Below are 19,211 nucleotides of genomic sequence, written 5' to 3' on the forward strand. Positions count from 1 at the left end.
CCCCATTTTCCCACCTGGTCCAGATAAGTGATAGGATTATAACGTGTCAAGAAAGTTAAATAGCGCTGAGTAAAATTAATTGGTAAGAAATATTTTTATTTATTTTTGTTTGGTCTAGATCTATTCAAATGTACAATTACACTTTTAGAGTATTTTTTTTATATTTGTCTTCTTTGTTTCTTTGTTTCAAACTCCATATTTAGTTGTATCTGGAAGATACACTCTGTAGTGTACATGACAGGGTATACTCTGTAGTGTACATGATAGGCTATACTCTGTAGTGTACATGACGGGGTATACTCTGTAGTGTACATGATAGGGTATACTCTGTAGTGTACATGATAGGGTATACTCTGTAGTGTACATGATAGGTTATACTCTGTAGTGTACATGATAGGCTATACTCTGTAGTGTACATGACAGGTTATACTCTGTAGTGTACATGATAGGCTATACTCTGTAGTGTACATGATAGGGCATACTCTGTAGTGTACATGACAGGGTATACTCTGTAGTGTACATGACAGGGTATACTCTGTAGTGTACATGACAGGGTATACTCTGTAGTGTACATGACAGGGTATACTCTGTAGTGTACATGACAGGGTATACTCTGTAGTGTACATGACAGGGTATACTCTGTAGTGTACATGACAGGGTATACTATGTAGTGTACATGACAGGGTATACTCTGTAGTGTACATGACAGGGTATACTCTGTAGTGTACATGACAGGGTATACTCTGTAGTGTACATGACAGGGTATACTCTGTAGTGTACATGACAGGGTATACTCTGTAGTGTACATGATAGGTTATACTCTGTAGTGTACATGATAGGCTATACTCTGTAGTGTACATGATAGGCTATACTCTGTAGTGTACATGATAAGCTATACTCTGTAGTGTACACTTAGGACTTATAACCAATAGCATTGGAGTCTTGTAGTCAAACTACATTTCCATTTATAAGTTCCATTTATCTCTATAAACATCAGCAGTTTTTATCTTATATTTTATCTCATTTAAAAACGCTAATTGAGAAAGTGTATCGACTAAACAGAACATTATCAATGAAACACGATAAGATCAAAGATATCTCCTATGCTATTGAGAGAGAGTGTAACTGGATCTGACCAAGTAGTAATCTATAGCAGAAGTCAGATACTGGACGAGATAGAATCGATTACAAAATGCGAGTTAATTGCATATAATTTTGCATCGATACCGCCCTATTGTCTTCACACGTCCTTGAAAGCTAGTAGAAATATTCCACTGACCTTAAAGAACACTATCTATCTATCTATCTATCTATCTATCTAACTATCTATCTGTCTGTCTGTCAACCGCCTTTACTTTTCCCTAACTAATTTCAGGTACCAATTACTGTCATGGGTGTATCAGAGGCGCCTAAAGATCCCAAAGTTAAAAATCCCAGTCTTCACCATGATTCGACGTCGAGACTCCCGTTTCGAAAGCCAAGAGCTTTACCCCTCAGCCACCGCGCCTCACGTCTGTCAATCAATCAATCAATCAATCAATCAATCAATCAATCAATCAATCTATCTATCTATCTATCTATCTATCTATCTATCCAATCTATCTATCTTGTAGTACAAATAATATTTGGTGTAAAAAAAAATACGCCATATTGTGGGCGTGCTTTAAACCGAACAATTGTCAAGATTAACCTGTCAGTGAGGGCACTTAACTTCCGTCTACTAACTGGGCCAGGCTGGAAAAAACGTACTTTAACAAAATTAATTTTTAAAAATCCATTTTTTTTTAAATTTTAATGTTTTATAAAAATTTTTACAAAATCATTCCATAATGCGTCTTTAAAAGAGAATAAATAAAAAAAAAAAAGATTTTGGTCAACCTAACTATATTTATATGGCAAAGCCAGAAATATCCAAATCTTGTGAGAAATACACAGCTAGGAAATCAAGGATCGCTGGAGTGTAAAAGTTGGGAAATCAACTATACAAGATTTAGAGGCCAAGGAAAAAAACAACAACTGAACAAACGACTAGCTCATTACTAGTTTCTTTGTCGGTTGTGAAGCAGGAAACATTAGTTTGAGTTGGACTGCTGAGTGATGGAACTACAATCATTGGTTTTAGGAAAAAAACAACGACTCTTAGTGAATCTAATAGTACTTCTAAAAACAATGAATCAAAGAACCAAGAGAAGTTGTTTTTTTTTTTAAGTTTTGTTAGCAGATTTTGATGATAAGGTACAAATGACAGGAAAGAATGATGTTAAGATTAGAAAGTGGCGAGTTTGTGTTACGAAAGGCAGAGAATCTTTTCTGAAAACTTTAAGCTCTAAGGACTTTGGGGACTTGGCCAGTGTTACGGAAATATCAGAGTTCAATAGGTTCGACTTTTGTGTTAAAATGTGTTAGATTTTCAGATACCATTCGTACTATTCAATTAGTCTACCTGTTCAGGAAATATCACCTGATGTGCCCAACTTTAAGAGATTCCCAGATAACTGGAACCTGTTTGAACCGGCTCTAAAAAAAGACAAGTCATTATCTACTTGAGGTTTCCAGTTTCTTTTAGGGTGTTCTTTATATAGCTACAGAGCAGTTAAAAATGTCATTTACGTTGAGACCAAACTATTGGTGTTCATTATGTCATTTAGGGTTGTTCTGCATATGAAATGTTTCTTATATGTAACAAGTCTTCTGTAGAGTCCAAGTGTATGGTCAGTCGACATCTAGCTACATTTTATTGGGATGCGTGGTCAAGAGGCTAAGTACGCAACTCGGCTTGGCTGGGCTACCTATCAAGGGGGCTCTAGGTTCGACACCCGACTCGAGAAGAGTTGTGTTAACTGAGCGCCTAAAAGCAGCACGAAAAACCTTCTCTCAGATACCCTTTCCGCCCACTGGTCCACAAATGAGATTGAACCATAGCGCTCTAAGCGTGCTATAAAAATGAATGTAGTTATATATAAATGTAAAAATTATAATATATATATATACATTTACGCAATGAGCTCGGTTCGGAAGCCAAGCGCTTTACCGCTTAGCCACCTGACATTAGTTGGGGAAAAGTAAAGGCGGTTGGTCATGGTGCTGGCCACATCACACCCTCGTTAACGGTGGGCCACAGAAACAGACGGCCTTGACATCATCTACCCTATAGATCGCAAGGTTTGAAATGGGAACTAATGTCACTTAAGATTATGATGAAAATCTCTATACACTTTTATTTATATCATATTATTTATTACCGAGGTCTCTTAAAACAATGTACATCGTTATAAAATATGTGTGCATGTCAAAACTAAAATAGATGCCTCATAAGTGTAGATCCGCTACCAGACAAGGTATTGGAATGGAACACACAATTAAACAGGAAGTGAAATTCATTATAAAATTGAGTTCAAAGAGTTTATCAAGAGAAGAAGTTTCTAGAATTCTCAAAGCCAAGGAAAGTGTAGCGAGCCGTAGGTAGACATTCATTTTATCTCCCTGACATTTAATGTCATCTTTGTTCGTTCTTTCTGATGTTAATAAATGAGTTCTTCAGAAGCATGTCATATTTCACAAGCAGAGGGGGCATTTGAGGGCGGCGATGGGGGTGACCGCCCATTGCCCCGATCTAGAAGAGACTGCTGAGCAGCACTGAAATTATCTTTCTGAGTAATTTCAATAAAAAAAAAACAACTAATAGTTGTTTGAGGGTATTTTTCTGTGTTGATGTCTGTCAATAAAATTGACGGTGTTAAAAATTTTTTAGAACTTTTTCGCTTAAATATAGAAAAAGCTTTACGCTTCTGTTCACAATCGAATGAAATTATTACTATTAAAACCTAAGGGTGAGCGCTATTTTACATTATAAATTTAGCCCAACTGTATGTATTTAAGACATTATAATTTATGGCATTTATATAGCGCTACTTTCATGCTTATAGCATGCTCAGAGCGCTTTGGTCCAAATCTCAGTTTTGTACCAGTGGAGGGGGGGGGGAAGTGAGTATCTAGGAGAAGGTTTTTCCGTAAACACAACTCTGCCCGAGTCGGGTGTCGAACCTCGAGCCCCCTTCATAGGTAGCCAAGCCAAGTTCAAGCGCACTTTACCTCTCGATCACGCTTCCCATACCTATCAAGGTAGTTCCACTACGGCCCTGTAGTGGTGGTTGCCCCTCGGCCCTGCCTATTTTAACGACACCTCTATTGGTTACTTTTTTTTTTCCCTTTTTCTTTCTTTAGTTCGCTTGATTGGGCTTTCCAATAGAAACCAAAAATAATTATCTACGTGATTTAAGAAAAAAATAGGAAAAATGTCTTTGAGTCTGTTTGATTTATGTTATTATATTTTATAATGCACTTTTATCATTTACTTGATTACTCCATTAAACGCCTACGTCAGTTTGAAAGGTGCACAACCAAACGTAACATCCCACAGTGGTGATGCTCACACTAAAGTACACTGTACTTTAATACGAATATTAGAGTTAATGATCACACGTGCATTGAAGGATTTGACATGTCAGCACTAGTTAGTCAGACACTTTTGTGTTCACACTATTATCATCTAGCAACCTTACGAGTTATGACTCTAAGCCAGTGGTTCTCAACTCTGTTTCAATTTTAACTTTGCAGAAATCTTTTTTTTTTCAATGCCCACTTAGAATCCGACGGAAACTTCTGTTCATCAAATGTAGTGGAAGTCTATAAAATGTAGTGGAAGTCTATAAAATGTAGTGGAAGTCTATAAAATGTAGTGGAAGTCTATAAAATGTAGTGGAAGTCTATAAAATGTAGTGGAAGTCTATAAAATGTAGTGGAAGTCTATAAAATTTACAAAGAAAAAAAAAGATTTAATATTATACAAAATAATAAGCGCTTAGCGCGAAATTGATTTAGCTTCCATTTTACGAAATGTCAAAACTTAGATTGATCTAAGATGAGATCTATATCTAAAGTCATAATTGTAAAGGCATTATATAAAGTCACTAGCCTGACATTACCCGCGGCCTGCGGGTCCTAGTTTGTGTTTACTAATCTAGTGGATTGGATTTAGATGTATGTTAAACTTAGCTAATGATCCTTTCAAGTTTTTCTCTTTCGCTACGAAAATAAAAGTAGTTTTGCGAAATTGGGTTTACCCGAAGCCGATACATTCATATCTATTAAAAACGGAAGGAGCGATAGATGAATAGGATATAAAGTTCAATTAAAACGGGTTTACCCGATTTGTTCAATGAATGGGATTATAATTAAGTCAGGACGTTCTGAATTCACAGATATAAGGAACGAATTTATGTAAAAATGCTTTTGAAACACAAATTTGAAGGTTAATTTTATTAAATAATGAAATCAATAGACTACATTTTGTATTTCCATGTGTCAAAGTAAAAAACTATATGTGCAAAGTGTATTTCTTCAAAGTAGATCTAGATTTAAATCCTTTCGATCTTTTCTCATGTCAACATTGTAAACAAAGCCTAGATCCATAAAATACTATAGCTTTAATAGAGTCGGTCAATTATTTTTTTGAGGGTCTTAAGTTTGTTTTAGGGTCCAACGGTCCAAGTTAGTACCCAAGGGACATTTCTGCCAAGCTTTATCAAGATTGGTCAAGCGGTTTTGATTTCTATTCATAACATACATACATACATACATGCGCCTTACATTCTACTTTATAAAGTAGATACTTGTGAAGTCATCAATCTATGGTCATAGTCCTTATGTCATAATTTTAATGCCATAGTTCTATAAGAATAATTCAAAGTCATAATAACTAACACCATAGTTTTTAAGTTATTCTATAACAAAATAATCTTCGATAGCATAAAACTTACTAGTTCGTAAGAAGCACCATTCTTCACGGAGCTCTAACTAATATTTAGAAAATAAGACTAATAAGAAGCAAATTATTAAAAGAATTAAAAAAAAAACAAAAAAAACTAACATTATCTAAGGTGTGGAAAGAATAGCGTGTCAGACAGATGATATAAGCTTTGTAACAATATTATGTCAGAATCAATCCTAGAACTAAACATATTCTGTAGTTAACAATGTCAACCAACATGTTCAAATTTATCAACCCTACTTATAACTTTTTTTTCTCCCCCCCCCCCTTTTTTTTTCCCCCTTTTTTTACTACGTCACAACGACCCACTTGGCAGTCACGTGCGAGGAAATCTTTTTGTTTCTCCTTCGTTTTTTTCTCCCGCCATATCAAAACAAGAAAAAAAAACTGACATGACATTGGTACGTACAAACCAGGATGTGATTTGCTCCATTAAGTTACGATAAAATATTATCTCTTGTTTAAATTTAGGACCATGTTTTCCTAGCCACAAGCCAATCGTTAGCTTTGTCTGCTGGGGATAGATCTCTAGATGTAAGTAATGGTCATCTCTTTTGGACATCCCTTCTTCATCAGTGCAAAATAAATCTGGCTATCTCATCTCTTATGTACAGTTTTTAAAATAGATTTAAATATATTTTTCAATATGTATGTCTGGAGGGAGGATGACTATAAGTGGAATGCAGTGGTAGTGTACTTACATCCGACCCATAATGTAAGGAGTTCGAATTTCTCTAAATACTGGGGTTTTGTTTTCAGCACTTCTAAGAGGAAAGAAGAGGTTAAATCATCCCAATAGATCTTGATCTATGCGCCTAAACCAGTAAGATTCGAGCAGGAGAAACATGGTAGCCAGTAAGATTCAAGCAGGAGAAACATGGTAGCCTTGGAGGACTTCAAGGAGAAGGAAAACTCTGAATCAAAGGCGTAGCAAGGTGCGTGAAGGGGAGGGGAATATAAAATCCCTCCTGGCCTAGACTTGAGTTGGGCCTCCAAATCAGTATTCAAAATATTTTTTACATTAAATATTAATATTACGCAAAATGAAGCCCCCTTCCCGCCCAAAGAGGTCAAGCCCCCCGGGCTACCAAATGATTGCGAATTCCTAGCTACGCCACTGCTCTAAATGCAAATTTCCACTGCCTTCATACTGTACGCAAACATGGGAAAGGCATCTAGAATCAACACAGAAGAAATATCTGGAGCCGGTGACTCTTATACAGCTTGCAACGCAATGTTCTAGATTCTTAACCAACAAAGACGATGATCCCAAACTGTATCGGCAACTGGCGTTATTTTAGACACATTCATTTGGTAAAGAGATGCAGAGGTGGAACTGTTAGGTGGGCTAAGCTCCGGATTTCATCTCCTTTCTATAAGATGATCCAAAGTCGCCATAGGAGGCATTAGAATTAAATCGGGTTTTTCAGTTCATCCCTCAATGACTAGTAAAATAAATTCAGGTGCCATCACAAGGAACTGGAGGCTGCGACCTTCACGGAGTGCCTTACAATCTTGGCTACCCATTCCATGTTTGTTTGAATAGACTTAAGTCTACCCACACTCATGATTTTCTAACACTGGTCTGGAAGTTTTTATAAAGTAGATCGTTGTGCCGGCTATATTTCAGCATCGTTAAAATGTGACAGCAGAAATAAAAAGGAGATACTTTAAATGTCTCACGGAGAATTAACTGTTGTTAAAAAAAAAAGAGATTTGTGTTGTACTATTAGAAAGCAAATCTTTTAAGAAGAAAGAAAGTAGAAGTGAAATAAAAAGGAAAAAAGAAAGCTGCTCAAAAAATGACAGAGAGATAAAGAATTCAAGATAGAAAATAACCAAGAAAAAGAGAATGAAAAATAAATAGAGTGTCGAATATTGTTTAAGGCACATGTATGAAAATCTATATCAACGCGGACAATGGTTCTGTCTGCACTGTATGTGGCGAAGTATGTAGGTCGCAGCTGAGGCTGTGTAGCCACGGGAAATGCATTATTCCTCATTAAGCTTCGGACTGGAAGACAAGCTTTATTATAATTATTATGTATGAAAACGGGTCGGGTAGGGGGCGTGTTTAAATTGTTGACCGAGACGTAGATCACTTGGTATCCGGACTGTGAGGCAATGTTGAAGACCTCGAGTTTGAACTTCAAGATTCTTAGGACGCCCCAAGTCCACCCAGGTCTAATGGGTACCTGACCTGGCATTAGTTGGGAGAACCAAGATCAGTTGTTACCCGGCGGCCATAGAATCAGTTTCCTTCATTCCAGTTGTTGTAGTTTGAAGAACTTGATAATGTCCACGTGAGATGGCTTGTGTCTGCATTAAAAATCACGTGAAGTCAAGCCAGGAACATTCCAGAACACTTCTAATGTCTCCCAAGTATTAAATGGTGCGGAAAGGAAGTTATTGGACTGTGATCGCCAAAGAGAACCCGGCGTCGAGGGGAAAAAAAGAAAAAAGAACTGATCGGAATAATTAAGTGGGAATCGATTCTTTAAGTCTCGTGGAGTAAACTCTCCCTGTTTGACATTGGGCTAGTGATTGTCAGACCAGTATCGACTACGGCTTGGAATTCGGTTACCCGTATAGATACTCGCTTATTGATTTGGTTAGTCTCAAGGCTAGTCAAACATTACCGTCGAGAGTTTCTACATATCCCGGGACGATGTAGAAAGAACTCAAGTGAATTTGATCCAAAACAGATTGCAACTATTAAAAAGGTATCTGAGCAATGATCGGTTCGTGAACGCTTGCCTTTTATAAACGCATTATCTTCAAAGAAAAAGATCTACTACTTTTGTTAGAAGAGATATTAAGTACTGTGCTAGATATTGACATTTCCAGACTTGCTGTGTTGTCAGGAGGGTCCTCTGCCTTATAGTAATAAGTAGCTATAGCATCTTCTTTTTCTTATATATAAATGTAACATACTAACTGACTGACAGACAGCATATTTACAATACAGGCTTTTTCTTGCTTTTAAAACAAGGAAGCTAGAGGTCAATCTGAATTATAAACATCGACAATTGAGGAAAATGGGACTTACTTACCTATCTTAGTTGTTAATTAGGCGCAATGTTCTTTCTACACCGATCATTTATCCAATGTCTCCAGAAAAGCTTTGACTCACCTGATATATAAAACAGATGACTTTGGGCTAGCATTAGCTCCTGTGTCCACTGGTCACGTTCAATGTAAAACGTCATCAACCTCTGGGCGTGGTAGGGAGCCCAGCAGACAAAGAAGGCGATGACCACAGCGACTGTGTGAATAGAAAAGACCGTAGTGTTTACGAGTTAAACAGGTAACTTCTGTGTGTGTATTTACCTATGTATGAATGTATGTATATATGTATGTGTGTTTTAGGTTTGTATGTCTCTATCTATCTATCTATCTATCTATCTATCTATCTATCTATCTATCTATCTATCTATCTATCTATCTATCTATCTATCTATCTATCTATCTATCTATCTGTCTGTCTATCTACCTATCTGTCTATCTATCTATCTATCTATCTTTTTTTTTCCTTCTGTCAGTGTGTAAGTCTTTTCAATCTGATTGTACTCATGTTTGTTTCTTTGTGTCTCTTGCTAGTTTTCTGTCTGCCTTAGTTGTATGTTTCTGTCTGCCTTAGTTGTATGTTTCTCTCTGCCTTAGTTGCATGTTTCTGTCTGCCTTAGTTGTATGTTTCTGTCTGCCTTAGTTGTATGTTTCTGTCTGCCTTAGTTGTATGTTTCTGTCTGCCTTAGTTGTATGTTTCTGTCTGCCTTAGTTGTATGTTTCTGTCTGCCTTAGTTGTATGTTTCTGTCTGCCTTAGTTGTATGTTTCTGTCTGCCTTAGTTGTATGTTTCTGTCTGCCTTAGTTGTATGTTTCTGTCTGCCTTAGTTGTATGTTTCTGTCTGCCTTAGTTGTATGTTTCTGTCTGACTTAGTTGTATGTTTCTGTCTGCCTTAGTTGTATGTTTCTGTCTGACTTAGTTGTATGTTTCTGTCTGACTTAGTTGTATGTTTCTGTCTTTATATCTTTCTTTATATTACTTCAATTACTTTAGATAAAAGAAAATCATGGCTTGGATATTTCTTGCCAATTGAAAGATTCTATGAGGGTCGACTCAGAGTTTGTGTAATCTTGTTTTAATTGATACAAGTTTTTTTTTTAGGTAAAATAAAAAATTGTGTAAAGTTTCAACTTGATCAGAGAATGGGTGTGGGTTAAAATATCGTGCCCAATTATCTAAAGGGAATAAACCCTACTTATTTAGCCGTATTTGTGACTACTGTTGTTGGTATCAAACAAAATAATAACATAACCACAATTAATTGACTAATTGGTTAATGTTCATACTTATGTCTGTCTGTTTCTTAGTGTCTGTTACTAGTTTTCTGTCTGTTCTCTTGTTAACTGTCTTTTTTTCTTTTTTATTGCATATTTTAAAAACAAACACAGCACGCCCATGTCAATGAGAACTCAATTCAAGACTACTTGGAGTTTTAAACAACGTAGACATCAGAACTTTATCTGTGACGTGCTTATAACGACTGGCTTGACAATAAAGTAATTTGGTTTTCTTTTAGTCCGATATTCTAATTGGAACACTATTAGAGCCAATGACATCTTGTGTTTTAGTCTACTTAATAAAAGATGTGAGGCAAGTTTATGAAGTTATTTTCAACACCATTGGCTTTCTAGCTATAAGAGTTCGCTTGGTTGTAAATATTGACTAGCAGAGAATTTTTCTCATCCAAAAAACAAAACAAAACAAAGAATATAAAATCTTTTTCATAGTTCAGCAAAAAAATAACAGACAGTATTTTATGAGCACCGTTTTTTATTCAAAGCTTGTACAAAACTATTTTGTCTTTCGATATTTGATAAATAAATAAATATGTCCCAGATTCTCAACCTGTACGGTGACATGTATGCGCTACGCCAAACAGCAGGGTTTCTGTCCAGGGCTCTCTACAATTTGATCATTAAAACCTCTCAAGTCCTCACTCAAATGGAGTTTTATGATGATGATGATGATGATGATGATATATATTATGTAAATAATGCAGTGGTTATGTATATCCCGAAAAAAAAATCAAACTTGACCAATCTTGATACGCTCTTGCGATTTATAGGGCATATGATGTAAAGTCATCTGTTTCTTTGGCTCACGGTTAACGATGGGGTCATGTGGCCAGCACAAAGACCAACAGCCCATACTTTCCCCAACTAATGTCAGGTACCCAGAGGCGCCCAAATATCCCTAAACCCCGCTCTAAATGGAAACCTGACAACATATAACTATACAATCTTCTCTAGTCTTCACTAGCAGAGGCGTGAGGCACGTCGGCCCGAAGAGGCGTGAGGCACGAGTTCGAATTTAGTTAGTTGCCTTATTTTTTGTGTATAAGTGCTTTCAAAAACCGATGACAGTAAAAATCCATCTAGATATCCATTTCTTCCCCCCCACTCCCTCGCCCATTTTCCCAACTGATAAGTGATAGGATAGGTGATAGCAGTTGCGTAGCAAGATACCCGTGGGCCCGGGTTCATGAATATATTGGTGGGCCCCCTCCCCCCATAAGACGAATACACCGTAAGACAAAACAATTGAGTAATCTAAATGTATCGGTACATTGACCAAAATACATTCTAATGCAAGTAGAGTAGCTTCTTAATAATCTTATTACGTTTGAAGCAGGACTCCAACACACATTAAAAGTTTGTATGTTTATACAATTTTTTTTGAACAGAATTAAATGTTTTATGAGTTCTAGTTCCCATTCTACACATTTACATTCCTAAAGCACTTCTAAGTGTCAAACTTTGAAACATTGATACAAACTAGTATCTAGTTCTACGTTCACAGTAAACAAATCGAATATTTATTTATTGAACATTTCTCTGGCCTCCTTCAGTCACGAAGAGACTCTGTGGAAATGTGATGAATGCCTGTGCAATAACTGTGGTCAGAACGATGTCGCCCACACATCAGCCCCCCCCCCTCTCCACGTAGCTGATGTATCCAAAGGAACGGCAGTGCCGATACAGTTTGGGGTCAGCGGCGTCGCAGGTTCTGCCAGGGTGTGTCACTGGGTGCTGCAAACTGCATTAGGGTCGCCAGCTCCTGATTTTTCCTCAGGGTTGACTCCCGAAGCTTTTCCCATGATTGGGTATAGCTGCAAGGCAACAGAGGTTTGAATTCAGAGTTTTCCTTCTCCTAAGTGGGTAGCCAGCCATGGCTAACGAGCCCCTCCTGCCCGAAGCTTACTGGTTAAAGCGCCAGTTACTAGCCTTTGCCCTTTCTCCTGTTAGTGAGACAGTTCCGCCGGACTCAATATCTGAGCCACACGTGAAGGCCAGGAGTTGGACTGGTTGTCAGAGGCTATTTGAGAAGCATGCCATTAGGAAGCATTTTATAGGTAGTGGAGTGCTTACATCCATTACCACTTCCGGCAATGACAACCTTGCCTTTTTAGTTGCAAAGTAAGAAACCTGTGCATCTATTTCTAAATGCGCCAGCGGCTTTTTCTGATGAAACAATGCCCAAAGATTATTCTAGTCTCCAGTCATATTGGAAGCACCATCATAACTTTAGCCTCGTAGTTTATTTAAGGATAAATGTGTTTTTTTAATTACTTGGAGCATTTGTTCAGCAAATTCTGCTGACGTCTGATTCTCACATATATGAAATCCTAGAAATGACTAACTTAATTCTATTTCTTTGGATGCTCCGTCATCGGAGATCACTAGCAGTATCAAAAAAATAATACGAATTTGATATGAACTTTTTATTTGTCTTGAGTGCTGCCACCAATGAAAGAGACAAATGGTGCAGAATGGATGTCCTAAATTACCGATATTTTTTTTAGAACTGCATTGCCCAACAGATGTATTATCTCGTTTTGAATCTGTTGGGCTTTGATTTCCTGTCAAATCTAAATATTCATAGCAATTTTCTGAGTTGTTTTTTTAATAAATATATGGCGTTAAATCTCTTTAAGAGCTATTTCAACCAAATACTACGCATTGGTCATAGAATGGCACTATTCCAAGATTCATTTAGTTATCTCTCTATCTTCTAGATCTTTGTTATAAGCCTGCTTCCCGATTCGGTTTCCTGATTAATTGCAATAGCAAAAGCATGTTCAACTTGAACGATTCCTATGTTAACACTCTGATATTTCTTTGGCTTGCTAAATATTTAATGTTATTTGTATTTTGTTTTTGTTTAGATTTCATCTCCTTTTTATTCTGTTCGAACGATTACATCAACATTTTGTAAACACCACAGAAGACAACAAAACAATGCGATGACGACTTTCGAGGACGCATTGTCCTGCTTGAATGTTTTACACTATTTCACAATGGAAATTTCATCAGCTTCAATAGTTTTTAAAACAACAGTTGAGACAGTTTTTGAACTACTAAACATATTACAAATTCAGTTTAGATTTCAGACTAATTTTTTTTTTATATCTGCCTCAGTTGTTTGTTTTTTTTCATATCAAACTATGAGTACAGTTTACGACAAGAAATACATCGCTAATTAAAATTACTTATGTTTCATTCCAATCCATGAATCCATGATCCAATGATTACAGTACACCAAAATAAAAAATTATAGAATTTTTTTTTAAAGATTGCAGAAAATTACATGTAAAGAGAGCAAATAAAGCATTGAAAATACATATTTTATATATAAAATAAAATAAAAACATATTAAGCTTTGAAAAAATTGAATAATTTGCAGTTTTATCGGAATTTTAATTAGTGACAATCAGGACATCAATATTTCTTAACCAAACTTCCTCCTCCCCCACCCATATCCTGTACTACTACCAATGGTTTTATGAATGGGACGATATGGAAACGATTGTCACCTCAAACACATGATTAGGGCTAGCGCCATCACAATTTACAAAACCTGATGCAAAGCAAATCCTTACATAAAAGTTTAAAACACTGATTTTGAAGTTGATATAAACTTTGGTACAACGTTCAATATATTTTGAGAGAGCTTTTTAAATTCTATTTTTTTAAATCGGTTTTTTGAAAAGTAAATTAATGTTTTCACTTTGGTGTTATCCCCAAGTTCTCAACTAGTCAAGAGTCATGGGCTCAAGCGCAGTGGGCCCCTATGGTCATGGACCCGGGTTCATTGAACCCCTTCACGTCATGGATGCTACGCCACAGGGTGATAGGATCATAGCGTGTTGAGAAAACTAAAAGCATAAAATATCTCTAAACAAAAAACATGGGTAAAAATATTATTAATCGCACAGATGTATTGTTGTTGGTCTAGATCTATTACAAATGTAATTACATGACTGATCCAAACTAATTAATACCTCGTAGGGCTATAAGTTTTTTGTTTTATTAGTGCGGCTTGTTAGAGACAGAAAATAGGTGACTTACTGTTAAACCCCACCAGGTAAACTCTGACAATAGCTAAAAAAAAAAACATTTCTGCGTACTAACTTCCTGCCTGAGCGGTGCGGCTATCTTTAATCTGGTTCAGTTTAGCGGCTAACGTGTTGAACTAGGTCAACGCCTCCGTCATCACCTGCCGTCCTTAAAGTTGGTTTTAACGACAGTTACTGGTTTCAGTTACTGGTTACAGTTACTGGTTACAGTTACTGGTAGGTTAACTCGGTAGTTGCTGTTTGGGCGAGTATGGTGTACTAGAAGATATTAGATCACACCAAGTTCCATAAGCACGCCTGGGTATTTGTCCCAATAGGTTCCGAAAAAAAAAAAAGACACTGAAATATTTCTTGAATAACTAGTTGAGACGAAGGACTGTTGGGCAGTTTAGAATAAACAACTCGGAATGTTATTTGACCAGTTATTTAGCTCTTTTTAAAATGTCTATCAACTTTAAAAATTGACCATCAAATTTTCCATCAACTGTGATTATTGTCATCAACTCTGAACAATATCCATCATCTTTGATTATTGCCCATCAGCTATGAACATTTCCCAAACAATATCCATCATTTTTGATTATTGCCCATCAGCTATGAACATTTCCCATCAACCTTCAACAATGTCCATCAATTATAAACATTGTCCATCTGTTATGGAGTGTGTGTGTGTGTGTGTTGCTATGGTGACGATGGGAAGAGGTTAGCAATTGGTTGTGAATGATGCAACATAGGTGGCATTTTCGTCATTTGGTCTTAGCTAGGAAAGACGATTCCATAACGTGAGACTGAAAGGTTGTGTTATTGTAGTGAGTTAGATTTTGGAAGTGGTTTATCGCTTGGCTTCCGAACCTGGGGTCCTTGGTTCAAATCTCGTTAAAGACTGGGATTTTGAATTTCGAGATTTTTAGGGCGCCCCTAAGTCCACCCAACTCTAATGTGTACCTGACTTTTGTTAAGGGAAAGTAATGGCGGTTGGTCATTGTGTTGGCCACATGACACCCTGCTCATTAACCGTTGGCCATAGAAACAGATGACCTTAATATCATCTGCCCCATAGACCACAAGGTCTGAAAGGGGAACTTTACTTTTTTTTTTACAAGCAAGCAGACTGCTCATTCAGACTGCATGCGAACATTGAGTATGATCAAGCTGATTAACACACGATTCAATTAGATTTATTTCCGTTTTTTCCCCCAAGCAATTCAAATATTGCGTGTTTTAAATTTTGGCTTGCAACCAACAACTTTATCAAGGCAGATTTTCTTCTTTACCCAGTCCATGCCAATACCCCTGCACTCCCACCCCACCCTAATAAAACTTTAAGGGAATGCTAGGAGAACAAAAAGTTAGAAGATTACGGTTTTACTTTAGGCTTATAATACACGTCAGTGTTTCAATGTGACTTTTTAAAAATATAAAATTCATTAGTTATAAACACCAAAATAATCACTCTATAAGATGTATAAAGAAGCCATTTTTAAAGTATTATTTTTTATTTTACTCTTTTTTTCCCCTTTAAGTCTTTAAATGTTCTTGTCACTCAATGAGTTATAAAGTGACCATCTGGGCAATCATTTGTAAACGTTATTACTACCAAACCCATTTTAGAATCAAGTTGAAACTTTAAACAATTATTTATTGTACTTAAAAAAAAACAACAACTAATTATTGGTAATTAATTATTCTGTTTAATATCCAAAAAGGGAAATAGCTTCTTCATTATTGATCGATATAGTTGTAAGTGTTAAGCTCTTTACCTAAGATACACTTTTTTCTTTTGAAGTATCATACTATTTGGCTTTTTACTTGTTTTGTTCAAACCGGAAACGTAAACTATCTGGCAAGTATCTCATTTTCAAAAATAATATAAACCTAAAAGAATATAAAGAAAACACCACAGGTAGTGTCAACGCTCGTAGTCATCTAGTCCACTACCCAGCCGTTAGTTGTAGCATGTTTACAGATAATCTCTTTCATCTTTTTAAATTTTCTAATGTATTAATGTCATTGCTTTGCACAGTCCTTAATCTACGTCATTTCTAAGCTTCTGTTGCAGACCTCAGGAGCCGCCCCTGTTCAAGTCATCTCGTGTTTTCCCGCTCAACTATTTTAAAGCTCTCGAACTTGTGCTCGTGCGATGTGGGCGTGCGTGCGTGGGGGGGGGGTCACTTCCTGTGTTACACTGCGGCTTGTTTGTGCGCGTCTCTCTGTAGCTGCAATGACGTCATATTCTTGGGGAGATTATGGGAAAGATTATTTCGATGTATCTCCCGAGCTGGTAGGCAGACAACTGTTGGTAAATGGTTGTGTTCAAAGCGACAAGAATGCTGGAGGCGGTACAAGCTGATTGATGAGCGCCAACAGTTGAAACAGCTCCATTGATTTCTTAAAAGTATGAATTTGCATAAACTTTTGGTCAGAGTTTCTCAAACTTTTCCAAGTGACGCCCGATATGTTTGGAATCACAATACTCGTAATGTACGTTCATAAATTCTAGTCCGTTTAGTCATTTTTATAATTTTTAGGCTTTTCTACAGGAAAGGAATGGACCGTCTAGAAAAATCGTTGCCCCTCTCCCCCGCTAGCAATTGTTACGGGGATTTTCGGGCATTCTAAGCTGCAGAATTGCATTCTCATGGCATCTTGAGCACATTATTCATTTTATTTAAAACATTGGTTTTACAGTTCTCAACCTTTTATGTTCGGAGACCCCTTTTCACAATCCCCCACTCTGCCGCGACCCCCCTCTCCCCGCACGCACACATACAGCAATAGAAGAGAAGACAATAACAATCCATATTTTGGATCGTCTTAGGCGACCCCTGGCAAATCGTCAATCTACCCCCAAGGGGGTCGCGACCCACAGGTTGAGAACCCCTAGTTTACAATCTAAACGTTTTTACTAGACAAGGAAATGGTGTCTCTTAATTTCGTTGATTCTATACATTTTTTTCATAATATTTAAAAAATTAATTGATGTTCATATCTGTAGTTATGACTTCAGTGCAAATATACCATTTTTTTTCCTTTGAAATATAATTTGAACGCCTACGCGCCCTCCTTGTTAGCACGTAACGCCCCATCCCCAAAGTTTGAGAAACGCTAATTTAGATCATGAACTATGTTAGAATCTACTTGTAGAAATAGAATTCGTGACGTTAACTCCCGCATGCGTGTGTTCAGTTGTTGAGTCATAATTAAAATGTATTTTTTTAATGGATTGGCTGCTCATCACTTAATTTTTTGGCAGCATTCTATGGAAATCCAGAACTAGGGGTGCACCGGATAGTCGCTCCGGCTCCGGCTTCTGCCGGTCTTTCGGTCTTTTTTTCACAATTCGGCCATATTCGGCTCCGGTCGCATATCACAGCCGGATAGTTGGCCGAATTGTAAAAAGTATACGATGTACCTATTTAACATGCATAAAGTGGACCACGTTCCATTAATGTCTGTTATAGAATGTATTTATGTTTATATTTAAAACATAATAATGTGCTTAAAAAATAAGACATATATTAATATGCACCAAACATCTTTTATTATAAAGACAAGGTGTTTTAATTTAAATAGAAATGAAATTTTACATTATAAATGCGCGTTACCTACAGAGCAGCAATGGCTGGTACATTTTTTTTTCATTTTGTCTTGACCTTTGCGTGGGTTAGTTAACATGTTAAGATGTTATATTCCTTGACTCTATCACTCTGACCAGACGTCTGTCTAGCTGTGCGGGTATATCTCCAGAGGTAGAGAAGAACAGCTCTCACCCCCTATTTATTTGTTTAGTCCATCACATTGAGTTTATTGACAGACAGGTGACCACAATGTTAGCATATCGACACTCTCTAGAACCGATATGGACACGCAGTTGGTATCAAACTGTTTACTCTGCAAGTCAGTAATGAAAATCATCGAAGAGTTTAAAGTATGGATTTGTTTCTGTTAAATTTATATGTAGCCCCTGAAAGTATTTGTTTATAGATTTAAGATATTATCTTCTGTATGATTAGATAATTAAAGCAGAGAAATAATTTTAACCACGAAACAAAAATACCACAAAGTGATTAGACGTCGTGGTACATGTATGTAAATTAACAATGTCACTGTATATAAAAACTAATAATAAGAAGCTAAAGTATATATAAATAAGTTCATAGATCTAATAACCAAGTAAATGTGAACTAACTGTTAAAGTACTTTCTTGTGGAAAGTAAAATGAGTTGTTGCTACTGTCAGCGATGTGTTGTTGGGTCACGCAACATTTTAGAAGGCGCTAACAGACACTGCGGTCAGAGAGTAAAGTCTTGGGTTCTTGGAAGTAGCCAGAGTTAGCGGGTCACCATAACCTACGTCACACTGACATTATTTATTATCAAATTCGAGTTTTCGATTTGCATTTGGGGAATAATTTTTTAAAAAATATATTTGCTCCATTTCTGTAGTAGCTAAAGAAAAGTCTAAGATGGATTCTTTGGTCAGCTGGTGGTCTGTGGCGCTTATTCCACTGTCTCACGCAGCTTTCAACATAATTGCATGAGTAGCAGCTTTGAGTTGGAATGAAATCTCAGGAATCTAGAGGTCTCCAAGGAATTGTTTTCACTTCATCCCATGATTTGTAAACTGCGTAATCCAATAGAACAACTAAGAATAGAATATCTGCACACGTGTTTCTTATGTAAACATATTTGAACAGTTATTGGACGCTTTCAACTAAATTACAAATCAAGTTCATATAGGAGTTCTATTGCAGAGACGTTGGGATGAGTTGCATGATACTACACACCTGTTCATCACAATTATCATGTGCACTGATGTTTCAAGTAACAGCTAATATTGTTTTACTTCTGAATGAAAAACAACAAAGTAAAGAAACATTCTTTAGTGAATTTACATTTCTCTCTTTGTTTTGTTTCAATACCTATGTTTTGCTGTAGCGATTAGGCCTTGAGTCAGACA

The 19,211-nt window shown here is 36.7% G+C and overlaps 1 protein-coding gene across 1 annotated transcript in view; it reads right to left on the bottom strand.

Moving 5' to 3' along the window:
- Window positions 1-19,211, bottom strand: part of LOC106056440 (pyrokinin-1 receptor-like) — a 231,321-nt gene that overhangs the window by 28,130 nt on the left and 183,980 nt on the right. The window contains exon 4 of the mRNA XM_056032859.1: window positions 8,964-9,095. Within this exon, the coding sequence (XP_055888834.1) occupies window positions 8,964-9,095 (132 nt within the window). The remainder of the gene's footprint in view (window positions 1-8,963; window positions 9,096-19,211) is intronic.

Source organism: Biomphalaria glabrata, chromosome 6, assembly GCF_947242115.1.
Source record: "Biomphalaria glabrata chromosome 6, xgBioGlab47.1, whole genome shotgun sequence".
NCBI lineage: Eukaryota > Metazoa > Mollusca > Gastropoda > Planorbidae > Biomphalaria > Biomphalaria glabrata.